Source organism: Triturus cristatus, chromosome 4_2 (assembly GCF_964204655.1).
Source record: "Triturus cristatus chromosome 4_2, aTriCri1.1, whole genome shotgun sequence".
Taxonomy (NCBI): Eukaryota; Metazoa; Chordata; class Amphibia; order Caudata; family Salamandridae; genus Triturus; species Triturus cristatus.
Genome location: NC_140586.1, coordinates 482,689,408 through 482,703,275, shown reverse-complemented (window position 1 = coordinate 482,703,275; position 13,868 = coordinate 482,689,408). Strand labels below are relative to the sequence as shown.

Here is a 13,868-nt window from a genome sequence, read left to right as displayed (position 1 = left end):
GCCCAACACCTGGTGGGGGCTTCACATAGGGATCAGTCCAGTGATGCTGGGGATCACTCCTGGCACAGGGTGCCTCTGTGGACCCCGTTCGCAGCACCCTTGGTGGACCACTCCCTCTGTTGGGGCGCAAAATGCCCTTGACCAGGCCAACCTCAAGTTCACGACCTCCAGTTGGGAAGGGACAGGGCATCTGGCAGGCGGAGGAGTTTCACAGGACTGGCCTGACCCCCTGTTAAACGGTCCGCCGGTCTTCCAGGCAGGAGTACAGGTAGAGAAGTGGCAGGAGCCCTGTTGTTCAGCTTCAGTAATCAGGCAACACAGCACTCAGTATTCTCAATATGGATTGGTCCTGAGCAACGCACAACACTTTTATTTAAAGCCTTCGACCATCCTAGGACTCCGGGTTGGTGTGAGGGCAGTTATGTAGAGTCCAGGTGACACTCTACACCTGTGAATCCCTTGTTTGTATGCTTGAACATGTGATTGCGTGAATGATGGTGACATCTGAAGTTTGGTTCTTGAGCTGAGGAGAGCTGGAGATTAGTAATCATTGATGGTGTTTTTCCTACTCTGGAGATAGTGCAAAACTCCTTTATGAAAGCAATTTGTCTGAAGATGGCATGCTGGGGAAGTAGTTTTATTATCTGTTCTTTTATTTTCCTGATTCTCCTAGTAACCTCATTATTCATGGCTATGACTGTAATTTAGTCAAAAAGCTGAATAGGGGGAAGGTCGTTTATCAACTCACAAGCTACTGGCAAGAAGAAGCCAGTCTTTAGACTAGTCATGTTTGACCTGGCTCTGTTTGCAGACTCTCTTAGGACGGAGGTACCTTTTTTGTCTCCTCATCAAGCTTTTGTGAAGGTGGTGAGATTCCGAGAGCCGTTGACACGGGGGAAGGGGATGGGGGCAAACCTGCCTATATAAATCTTTGTCTCCCCAAATGACCAAGACAGCTAGCAAAGTATTCATCTAATCAGACAAAAAAATACATGTTTGACCTAGAGGCACAGGGTTGGGGAGTGCTGCAGCACACACCCAAAATAACCATGCTGGAGGTCAGAATGTGAATGAGCAATAAAAATGGCCTTAAATGTATTTTTTTATTTGCTGCGTGTTCTAAGATCGGCTAAATGCCAGTTCTGACTAATTGTTGCTCACTCTTTTAACATGGAGATGTTGTTTACTGTTCTTTCTTTCACTGCAAAGGAGGAGGATTTTTAAGGTGAACTATGTGACAAACTCACTGGGGTACAGGCTGAGCCACTGAAATTATGCGGCGTTGGAGGCCCAGATTATGTAGCAAGGTTGAATAAATTATGTGCCAAGAATACACGATTTCTGCATTTAAGGCAGCACATTTTGTGATAGTTATTACTTCATTATTTTGTCATTTTTACAGGTTAGCACTGTCTAGCAAAGGTTTCACTTCATTAGCACCAGTTCCACATCCAAATACGAGTATAAGTAACTGAAAGATGATCAGTTAACCTTTGTGAAGGACCTTCCTCTCTGCTGAAGCATGTAACAGCATTTTTTGTAACTTTCAACCCATTTAAGCTAGAAAAAAGGAGTTTTTTAATTAAAATGTGCAGATTATGGAGTAAGTGGTAAATGCATCAAATTCATAATTATGTGGAAAACGCCACAATCTCAGATTCTCTTAATTCCAGTAGGCTTGCATACAGGATTTGCGAAAAGAAAGACTGTAAGATGTCAATTTATTTATGATGACACAAACAATTATTTAAATACCTGTAAATGAGCTCTACAAATATTTCAACACATAACTACAGTTTTAAAAACGCACAGGAAGTACATTTTGTTTTGTAATTCTGAAGTGTGATGGAAATAAAGATTTTAATAGGATCAAAACAAATCTTGGTGATGAACATTTGATAAATATTGTATTGTATTGCAGCATTAGTATAGTGATTTCTCACCCTATGTATGGCACTGAAGCGCTTACCTACGTTGGCAATATAGGGTAGAGTGTGGTTGGAAGAGTGTGGTCTTTGTTTTGTGATCCTATGTGGGTAGTGTTTACATGTGGTGAGTGATGACCACTGAAATGCGGCTATCGTATTATGAGGTGCAGGACGTAATTGTGTGGTTGCTAAGGTGTGAGAGACGCAGATACGCAGTTTATATCTTTTCAGTACACTGGCTGCTTTGAACAGTTCTGCAGGTCTTCTTATGGTATTTCTTGTGATGATACTCTGCTTAGCTGTTCACTGCACTGGGTTGTCGAATCAGAAATTTTGTGTATTATTGTGTGTCAAAGCTGACATGGTTGAAGCGACAGAGTATTGGAGTAATCTGCTGGGATGTGGAATTTTACTATCATACCATAGGAGTGATTGCAAGACTAGAGCCATGTGTTCTCTTGGGAGAAGGCGGAGAAGTCATATGCAGCAGCATTGTATTTTGCATATGGTGAATGCCAGTGCCGCAAGGTACAGGTTAATGGCATAATCAATTTTGGAGGTTATGAGCGTGAGGATGGCTTACAGTTTCTGTTGGTATCTAAGGTATGGGAGGATGCAACATGTGATATGAAACAAAGGTTTGAATCCATGGTTACCCCAAGCTTTCTGATTTCTCTTGGTATTATTAGAGAGGCCTCGTGTTCCATAGGTCATATAGTGGTAGGCTGGTATTTTTGTCATTGTCCCCAGGTCATAAGCTCTGTCTTTGCAGTATTTAGCTTTAGATGTTACTCGTCATCTATATGTTTATGACCCAAAGGCAGTCATCAAGTTTTAAATTGTCGAGGTCTTCCATACCATCCATTTTTAAAATGATTTGGGTGTCATTTGCATAATTGAAACAGGTGAGATTGAATGATTATTCAGGTTTATTAAGTGGATTAGGTAGATGTTCAATAATGAGGGGATATTATGAACAGCTGAGGAATGCTACAGTGTGTGTGAGTAACTGATATAGAAGATGGTACCAACACTATTTCACAGTCAAAACTGAGAGACCAAGAATGCAATGGGCATTAGCTGAACTCCCTTCTCACCTTTCACATATGGCATGTCAAACACAAATGTGTCGTGTGAAAAGCTTGCACACCTGTACAGGGCAATGAGTCATGTTGTTCTTAAGCCAGCAACTTTCATGATATTTTCTATTACTGATACATAAGTGGGTGTCACTATCTAAACCTACCAGCCATTCAGAGGCAATGTCCATTCAGGAAACTCCAGATTCCAATATGGCATGGCGCTTTGATTAGCCTATTATGCTGGGGCAAAGTTATCATAAGTCAGCTACAACTTGACTGGCATTGCTCCAGCCTACACTGGGCCATTGTGAAATATAGCCTGGTGAGATAATGCATCTGCTCTAGACTTCTTTATTTTCTTTGCAGGAGCCAGAAGGTTTGTTAGGTTAATGTGCCTGCTGCAGAGGGCTCATGCACACAAGTGGGGTACCATTGTTATCAGAAGAAGTGTAGGAACGCTGTGTGGTAGGACTTTGTCCTAATTCCATTAGCACGGTCTGCTTTCACTTTTGTTTTGCTGTGTAACATCAGCATGCATGGTGTGCTCCGCAATACAGCAAAGCAGAAAAAAAAAAAACTTAGGTGCATAACAACTTTGAATTTAGGAAAATACATTTGTCTGCCCTAAAGCAGTTAAAATCTACCAGGTTACGGAAAATCTCAGCATGGTCATGTGCATAACAAGTTTAAATTGTTTGGATGTGTATAAACAGTGTTTCACAGCTGTTAATCTAATTACAATGTTCTTTTATTCGTAGTGAACCCCTGAAGAAGGGCCAATAAATGGCCCGAAATACATTGGGTATAATAAGATTGTGACTAAGGATGTTGGTTGTATTCTTTGCGTGCCCAGAAAAAGGGCCGGATGGGTTTATCTGCAGCATGAGAAACTTTTTTGAATGCTACTGCATCTTACGTGTGAAATAATGTGGGTAATAAATCTGATTTATGAAATCCATTGGAGTACTTTTCAACCATCATTTTCTAATTTGGACTAACGGTTAAGATAAATTCTCTTGCCAGGCCCAAACCTTCCTTTTAGAGGGTAGGGTACAAAGTATTTAACAAGCAGGACATGTACTGTTTAGTTTTACATGGCCTGGTAGTAAAAAACTCTTAAATTCATTTTTCACTACTGCAAAATCTATATCTTCCACAGGATAACATTGGGTTTACCTTATTACATATGGATAAGTGTAATTTCCAAATGGGAAGATATGATTGGTTCAAGTTTGGTGTCTGTTGAAGCCTAATTTAAAATACTAACTTAAGGTGAAGTCGGATTTTACATTACAATTCTGAAAATGCCACTTTTAGAAAGTGGGCTTTCTCTTGCCTTGGGCATTTGGCGCCTGCAGCCTGTCTCTGATCACATGACTGGGTGTAGTTGGCAGCTGGGCTTTGTGTGTTCCACCTAGGCAGCCATAGACAATAGGAGCTTAGGTGTGACTTGAAGGGCCATCCTAGCAGGATGGAGGTAGGAGATAAGCACAGCCTCACTTCCACCTAAATAGGCTGTGTCCTGTCCCCACACAAAGGGATACATAACTCCATGTAGTGAGTCTGGGTATACATACTGGAACTCAGACACCACCACTTCAGTACACTTCTGGACCTATGGATACTCTGCTAAGTAGAAGGACTCCTGTGCAGCTGAAAGCACTGCCGCTGTGCTGGACTGCTACTCTGCTGAACTCCTGCTTTGCTGTGCTGACCTGCTGACCTCTTGCCAGGGTGAGAAGGAACTGGACCTGCATCTCTTGAACCCAGAACCCAGAGGGACTTCAAGGGCTAGTTAGTTGGCCTCCGGATCTGAAGCCTCAGCGACGTAGCAGGCTTCCAACATCCTTTCATCTGCACCTAAACTCAGCTATCTGTGGGCCTACCCTGCCAAGTGGTGCAGCCCAGTCATGGACCCTTGGAAGTGGGCCTAAACGCTTACCAGCAGAGCCAACACACCTTCTCTACTGAGCTGCACCTCCTCAAGCTAAACCGATGCCTCTCCTCGGCTGAGAGGCCCATCCTCGAGCAGAACCGAACACATCTGCGCTGCTGCGTGGATTATACCTTGAGCAGAAGGTCCACATCACCCTCACAATCCTCGGAACTGATGCATCACCGAAGGCCCAGCACATCTCCAGACCAGGTCCTCGCATCTCTTGTCGACGCAGCTCAACAACATCGGCAGCTCAACGACAATTGCAGCCTCCGCATTGCAGCCTTGTAGCTCTTCAGATCCGACTCATCGCCAGCTGTGTCGTATCCTCGACGCCCGGACTTTGAATCCCAAGCCCGATCGATGGGATTCTCAGTGATGACTCAACAGAACCTCGTACCGCAGCCTCACCGCATCTAGGAACCGACAGATCGCTTCAGCTGTGCGACGTTTTTTAGCCAAGGATCCACACAAAAATCTACAATCAGGATTTAAGGTACTTTAGTCAGAGGTCCTAACCTGTCCCTGTTGTCGATCCACGCTCCATCGCAGGTCGGCCTGAACTTGCAATTTTGTCCCAGTCAGGCACTACCAGATATCCCTTGTTGGCGCTTTGTGTCGCTATTTTACCCTAAAACTTTGAAATTCAATATCTCTGGTTTCCCTTATTTGATTTTTGTTGTTTTGGTCTTGTTTTATTTATTAAAATATTCTCAATTGTTCTAAACCTGATGTGATATCTTTTCATTTGGGTTTTCACTGTTTGACTGCTTAAGGCGTTGCACAAATACTTTGGGGTTTGCTCATGACATATCTTGACTAGGATTTTGGTTACTGGTTGACCAGGTCTGTCACCCCAGTGAACCAGAAACTTGATTTCTAAGAGGTAATTACACAGATTGAAACGCAGCTACTTGGCAGTTACATTTGTGATGTGCACATTCACCTGTCGGTATGTTGCTGATGAAAAATAGATATTTATTGTTACCCAACTCAATGGTGCTCATTTTATAGACCTTGGTAGGAAGAAAGACTGAGTGGAGCAGCTGGAATTTGTGCTTGTGGCAATGGGCTCAAACACAGATCACTGCAGCCGATGTATTAGTCCACTGAACCATGAGGCCCATCTGTGTATGTTATGTTACTGAAAATGTGGAACTAGACACATTGGGGCCAACCATAAAAGAGTAGGAATACCAAAAATCGATCTTTTTATCTTTAATCAATGAACAGGCGTGCAATGACTCAACATTCTGCCCATAGGTCCAGCGCTTTGGTCAATAGGAGGTACGCCCAGTCCTAAAAGAAATGATGTTAGCCTTACCTGCAATAATACAATTATATAAATGTTCTAAGAAGATACGGATAAAAGGGTAACTAAAAGTGAAACCTTAAGCACTCAGTAATGGTCCAGGTTTGAGTTTTTTTTTAAATCCCAGTGGTTTTCTGGTGTCTTGGTGACTGCATCCTATGAGTAGGACCTGAAGGTACAGATTTTTGTATATGCACCAGGAGCGTTTCCCGCTCTGGTAGACCATACCAGAAATCGGGTGTATCTCATTACTCAAATCAGGTAACATTTTCCAGTGCTCGTTTTGGTAGATGGAATAAGAAGCATGAACATATTGGGACTCGGTGTAAACATCATTATCTTGAAAATGTATGGCATGTCTATGTTTTGCACCTAGAAATGTAATTACATTTTGCAGTAAGCACCGTATAAACAAAATAAACCAAATTATTTGGTGATTGTCAGTAAATAGTCTGCTAAATTGGGATAAGGCTTCTGGTGGCTGCTAGCCCTGGATGTCAGCATCCCATACTTTTTATGTGAAAGCTGCTGCATAACTGGGTATAGTTAAACAAAAAAAAATCACATGTTTGCTAACCACAAATGTGTTACAAAGGTAAACCACTGGCAGATTGTATAGTACCACAGAAATGGAGATGAACGCATTGCCCATCAGCTTCCCCATGCATCATGATCAGTAGAAGTGGACTGAGTGGAAGAAACAGATCTAGTAAACCGTAGCAGCCATGTTGTGTTGGGTTATCTTTCAACGTTTGAAGTCTAAGGAGACTGCTTCTGAACAGCACTGCGACTCATTCACTTTCTCCATTTTCATTTTGCAGGCAGGTGACGAGCCGCATCTCTCAGAAGCTGAGAACTTCAAAGGTGAGTGCTCTCTTCAAAAGAGGATAGGATGCCAGCATGGAACTCTTGAAACAGAATGCTTAAGTAGATTTTTTTTAAATGTAACCTTTTAATGGCACATGGCCCCAAACAAACGTTCTTCTTTACAGATAGTTGTTTGAATATGTTGTGCTCCGTGAGCACATTCGCCACTGCCAAAATAGGCAGCGGTTGCAAGTCTTGAGGAATTCCAAGCGGTGTTTTTATGTGGCCAGAATTAATGATACAGGCTGGAATCTTGGTGAGGAATTCTTGCAGTCACCAGTTAAATCCCTTGAAATGTGGAAATTACAGTGTGGGCCCGAAATTACAGGGTGGGCCCAGGGTGGGGCATTTACCACCTACTCTAAGAAGGTGGTGCATGTCCGCAGGAGTCCTGTGCAGGGCAAGGGAGGAGAGTAGGGGCTGGCGAGGCCAGGGAGGGACAGGGGAGAGGTCACCTGCCAGAGGTAACTATCACATTGCCCCTTATGACGATGCTGGGTGTCAGTTGGGGGCTAGGAAAACGGGTCCAGGACGAAATGCTGCCCATTTACTATTTGATTTTAGCGGAAGGGTTTGTGGGACTGTAAAAGCAAGCTCACCAGACGACTTATAGGAGGGCAGAGTAGATTCCACACAGGAATTCCACTCCACATCATTTAATCTGGGTCATAGCAGTAATCGAAAAGGAACACCGTATGGGATTTGCAGAAGCTGTTTTACCATCACAAACTTCCTCATGCTCTCCCACCATTCCCTTCTTTTCATTTTTTTATTTTATATTTTTTATTATGCGTTTTGTTGGTAACAGCACTCTATTAATAAAAAAGAAAAAGAAAAACTTTTTCACATGAGGGATATTCACAAACCATATAGTTCAATTATTTTTTATAAAAAACCTTTTGAGCTATGTACACAAATATTAAAGAGCATAGAAAAACCTTTTTCTAAATTGATCCTGTTAGATTATAAAAAAATGTACACATCAATCTCAATCATAACAAATTAATTCCATACGAGAATCTAATTCAGTCAACCTACCAGAATAAACATTGCACCCCAAAAATTAACAGTTCATCAATCGCTAGCTTCCTGAGCCTCCTTCCATCTAAGGATGGGAGCCCATATACGCCTTCCAGAAAGTTTCTGTTTTTTACCCTTTCTTTCATAAATACCTCTTTCTAATTTAAACATAGCCAACAGTCTGGCAAGCCATTGCTGAAATGTTGGAGCTACCGGGTCGAGCCAGGCCGAGGCTATGCATATCCAGACTACCGCCATAGCCAGAAATAGGAATATATAATCTGTCTCGCTCCCCATTATTACAAACCCCCAAAAGTATTACCCCCGGGGTTAATGTAGCTTTCACTTCTAGTATTTGGTTCAAAAATGTCTCTATGGGATTTAATAAAATCTCTAAACGTGGACAGGAAGCAAACATGTGTGCTAACTCTGCTTCTGTTGAATCACATCGAGGGCATCTAACTCCCACCTGTCCCCCCCCATTGGGCGATCTTAGCCGGTGTGTAGTAGAGTGAAAAAAACATCTTGTAATGCTGGGCTTGAAGCCCCGCAGAGAAAACTACTGTCTGTCCCAATTCCAGTGAATCCAGAAAACTCTCCGGTTCTATGCCCAATCCCTCAACCCACTTCCTCGCATGTTTTCCCCTGTCATCCTGCTTAAATACTACCAGTTCAGCATACGATCTCTTTATGGTACAGTCCCTCCCTTCTCTGATAACATCTATGATTTTCACTTTACTGAATCCTCTCGTCCCACCCACCTTCCTACCAAGATAACTATGCACCTGCAAATATTTAAAGAAATTTGTCCTCTCGATTCCAAACTCAGCCTGAATATCACTAAACTGATGTATTCCATCTGGCCGTATTAAATACCCAACTGTCCGGAGGCCCCGTCTCGCCCATTCTGCCATAGTTGTATCTGAAACAATTTCAGGAAGCACAGAGTTTTTATATAGCTGTGTATAACTATTTAGTCTCTCTATGCCCATTTTCTTTTTAAGTTCAGACCAAATTTTAAAAGCTGCCATTAAAGTCTTGAATCTTGTTCTCTTATAATAGCTGGGCTCGTTAATTTTCATAAAGCAGTTAGCTGCATCATCACCTAGCAATAACTTACACACATCTGATAACCCAACTCCATCCCAAGGATCTACCATACACCCACCCATTAGATTGCCCATATATTGGAGGGCCACAGCCCAGTAGTAAGCTTTAAAAAATTAGGTATGGCAAAGCCACCTTTGTTCCTGGGCAATGACATAAACCTATACGCCCTCCTAGTTTTACCGTATGCCCAGATAAAACTGTTAACTATGCCCTCTAATGCAACAAACCATTGTTTTTCAAATTCTAGGGGTATTGCACGAAACAGGTAGAGTATTTTGGGCAGAAACATCATTTTTACCACGTTGCAGCGGCCCACCTGAGACAAATGTAGGTTATTAAATCTGTCAAAGTCTAGTTTGGCCTTCCTGATTACTGGCTCAATATTTATTGCCACTATCTTCCCGACCTCGGCTGTTATACCAATGGCCAGATAAACGTCTGTTTCTGTCACCCGATCATCGGCCAAATCAACCTTTCCGTTCTTAACAATCTGGGTCTTTTGTCTATTTAGGGCATGTCCAGCAATCTTCCCAAAATCTTGGGCTACCTCCTCCACAGCTTCTAAAGCAGTTAGCGGGCTACTGGTAATAATGGCGATGTCATCAGCATATGCCTAAAAAACAATCAGGGTCTTGGCTAGTCAGCAGCAAGGCTTAGCCTAATCAACAAAACAAAGGGAGCTGCCAGTGCTGCCCATTATTTAGCACCTATTTATATTCCAAGTGTGGTCATTAAAACAACACACTGATGACTTCTTTTTCTGTCAGATTTAATCTTCAATCATTTGGATTTATAAAACACAACACATAACACTACATTGTGCCCCAAACACAAAACTCAACTTGAAGTGATAAGCATTATTTGTTATATACAAAATTCATTTTTTGAAAGAGAAGACGCAAAAAACATTTTTGTACAAAAAACATTAAATACATCAGTCATACCCATTCATACCACTCATATCTTGTACAAATTACAATGTTACAAAATACATTGAAAAGGCCATCAATAACATAAAACTCAGAAAACACTATTTTGGTTCAACTCGAGGATTGGCCTCAGACTAAAGGTCGACGCGTTTCAGATCCCCTTTCATGTGGAGATCCTCATCAGGACCTATGTGTGACTGAAACAGAAAACAAAAACCTCATTTACTCAATGACCCAATATATTGCAAGTCACAGCCTACCAGCTGTTTTAATTCGACTCTTACCTGCAACACTGCAGCAACAAGAAGAAAAATCAATTCTGTGGACCTAAGAGAGGATGGAACAATGACTCTGGATATAGTCATACTTAATTAAAAGTCAACGTCCGTCTACTAAAACAGGCAGTACCGTCAATGTTTTTTTAAAAATAATGGTTTCTTACTTGTAGTATCTTGATATTGTATGGACCCAGCTGCGGGCGGGAAATGGAGATTGCTGTGCGCTGAAAGAATTAACGCATAACTATAAGCACGGGGCTTGCAGATGTAAATCATGCTTTCAGAAACTGCTAGTTTCACAATGATACCTTGAATCTTAGCGTTTTTTCAATGGAGCGAGAGCAGGACGAACGATGTCTTCGTTTGTTATCGAACAGTTGTTTATCTAAGATGGACAGAAACGGGCGAATTAGAAATCTGTAGAGCAGCGGTTATGCCGGTCGACTAAAAAATGATTCTGAGGCACAGTTTGTTATTTAGCTCTCGTAAGTCTTACCTCAGAGTATAACGGTGTCCTGTATGTATTGATGCTCGTTGTCTTTCCCGCATTGGCGCCTTCTCCGAATTGAATTGCCTGTGTAACCCGCTTGTTCTCGCGATCTTTATTGCCGCTGGGAGTTGTAGTTTTAGAACGACGTTCAGTGCGCGCGTGTGTATCAACAAACTTTATTTAGATCCTAAGTGTACAACGCTGTCCTAGAATGTAAACTTCCTGCCAAGGACATCTAGAAGGATATATTTTGGCTAATTACTACTTGTAATATATTAATGTGGTCTCCTGTACTAATTCTTGCAGAACAATTTTTTGAACATATGTCTTGATAATCATTTTGTCCATGTCGTGTGTGCGTGATCAATAAACGCATGAATGTTGTAGAAAGTAGGTAGGGACGGACTCGCTGGTGAAGGTTAGGGGCACAAAACGTCTTTCTAAATCCGGATACTATATTTCAGGTATTTCCAAAGTCGCCATCCTCATACGAAGACTAGCACTGGAAAACACTCGTTTGGTTGGTGGGAATGCCCTCTTGTAATAGGGGGACGTTGTGGTATGCTGTAAATTCATGTATGGGCACTATTCATTTTATTGTATAGAAAATCATTACAGATTATAAATTTCGGATAATTCATTCAGCCCATCTATGGATGTATTGAATTTGACAATGAGCATTGCCTCACGTTTTAGTAGTTTGGAGTCTAGATCGCCTCCTCTCATATCCTGTTCAACTTTTGAGATCACGGTCCATCTCAGGTCTTTTTCCGTGTGGGCGAAGGCCACCCAATGATTGACCAATGGTGCATTCTGCACTTTTTTGCGTACTCTTGATTTGTGCTGTTGAATCCTTAATCGAATCTCTTGGTTGGTTTTTCCAATATATAATTTGTCACATGGACATAATATTTCATACACAATATACTTGGATTTGCAATTGGTGAATTTATCGTGTTTCCAATGTATTTCTTTGTGTGTGAAAAGTGCTCCTTCGATGGTTGATTCACAGCACACGCATGAGCCACATTTGTGGTGGCCCTGTATAGGTGGCAAATTGAGGAAACTTCTCATCGTCATATTTTGAGTTTTCGGAAGGGCTGCTCTGACTATCTGGTTGGCGATACTTTTGTCCTTTTTAAACGCAAAGAGGGGAACCTCTTTGAGTGTTGGTTCGAGATTTTTTACTAAGTGCCAATTTTGATTTATAGTCTTTTTAAGCCAGTTTGAAGACGGGCAATAAGTAGACACACAGACAATTCTGTCTGTTTTTCTTTTATCTTTTCTTTGAAGTAACGTATCCCGTGGGGTCCACCATGCTCGTTTGATCGCTCTTTTTAGAAGCTTTTTAGGATATCCTCGGGCTACTAGATTGTTCTTAAGTACCTCTGCGTTTGCAAAATATTCATCCTTGTATGTACAATTTCTTCTTATACGCAGGAATTGCCCGTAAGGCAAATTCTCTTTAAGGCTTCTTGGATGGCTACTTGAAAAATGTAGGGCTTTGTTCCTGTCTGTCTTTTTCTTAAAGAGTGTAGTTGCTAGCTTGCCATCTGCAGCATATACTTCAACGTCCAGAAATGGCATTTTTGTTCTAGAATAGTTCATAGAGAATTTGATATCTGCTGTTCTGTTATTGAGCCAATTAACAAAGGACTGTAGTTGATCTTCTTCACCGCACCAAATCATAAAAACGTCGTCGATATAACGGACCCATGTCTTGATATTGTCTGCAAAAGGATTGTTGTCATAAATAAAGGTCTCTTCATATTTTGACATAAAAAGAACTGCCAATTCTGGGGCAAAGGGACACCCCATTGCCACGCCCTTTATTTGTAGAAATAATTCATTGTTGAAACTAAAATAGTTGGTTTTCAAAGCAAAAGTCGCTAGGTCCATGATGAATTGTGTGGGCACCTTTTCCGGTTTGGGTCTTTTATTGAGTAGGCATTCCAACACTGCTAGGCCTTCGTCTTGTGGTATCTCTGTGTATAGTGACATGACGTCTAATGTCACTAGGAGGTTGTTGTCTTTGTCAAAATCCATTTGCTCTAATTTATTGAGGAAATCTGTTGTATCTTGTAAAAAGGATTTTACCTCCTGGATGAATGGTTTTAAGAAAAAATCCACGAACTTGGAAATTGGCTCCAACAGAGATTCACAACCCGAGACTATTGGTCTTCCCGGGGGTCTTGATTGGTCTTTGTGTACTTTGGGAAGTACGTAGAAGATCGGAATGCGGGGATGTTTGTTTTTTAGGTACTCATACTCTTTTTTGCCCAAAAATCCTTGATCAAAACCTATTTGTAAGATGCTAAACAATTTGCCCTTGAGTTCTACTGTAGGGTCAGATGTTATTTTTCTGTAGCAACAAACGTTGCTTAGTTGTTTATTAGCTTCTGAAATGTACCGATCAGTACCCCAAACAACAATTGATCCGCCTTTATCGGCTTGCTTTATTGTTATAGATTGATCCTCTTTTAGCTCTTGAAGTGCCTCTTGTTGGGCTTTAGTGAAGTTGGTCTTTTTGTATCTTTTCTGCTTTTTTTCAACTTCTGAAATAGCTGATAGAATTACTTTTTCAAAAAGGATGACCTCCTTAGGAACTTTGTTTGATGGTGGGCAGAAAAAAGATTTCTTTCTCAATCCTGTTGTTTCTGACTGCATCAATGCTGGGTTGTCTTTGAAGAAAGTGATCAAACGCACTTTTCTACAAAATTCTATCACTTCTGTTTTTATTTTGATGAAGTTGGTTACTCTTGCAGGGACGAATGACAAGCCTTTTTCCAGTACACTTGTTTGTACATCCGTCAATATTTTATCTGAAAGATTGTAAATTGGCGATACATTTAATTTTTGTAATGTTGGCGTCTCGTTGACATTTCCCATGGCTGGTTGTTGAATCTCACACGTCCT

The 13,868-nt window shown here is 41.4% G+C and overlaps 1 protein-coding gene across 2 annotated transcripts in view; it reads left to right on the top strand.

Moving 5' to 3' along the window:
- The window catches only part of AK5 (adenylate kinase 5), a 2,642,541-nt gene that overhangs the window by 1,990,716 nt on the left and 637,957 nt on the right, over positions 1-13,868 (top strand). For both annotated transcript variants that reach the window (XM_085602038.1, XM_085602039.1), the window contains exon 9: positions 7,080-7,122. In XM_085602038.1, coding sequence (XP_085458164.1) covers positions 7,080-7,122 — 43 coding nt within the window. The remainder of the gene's footprint in view (positions 1-7,079; positions 7,123-13,868) is intronic.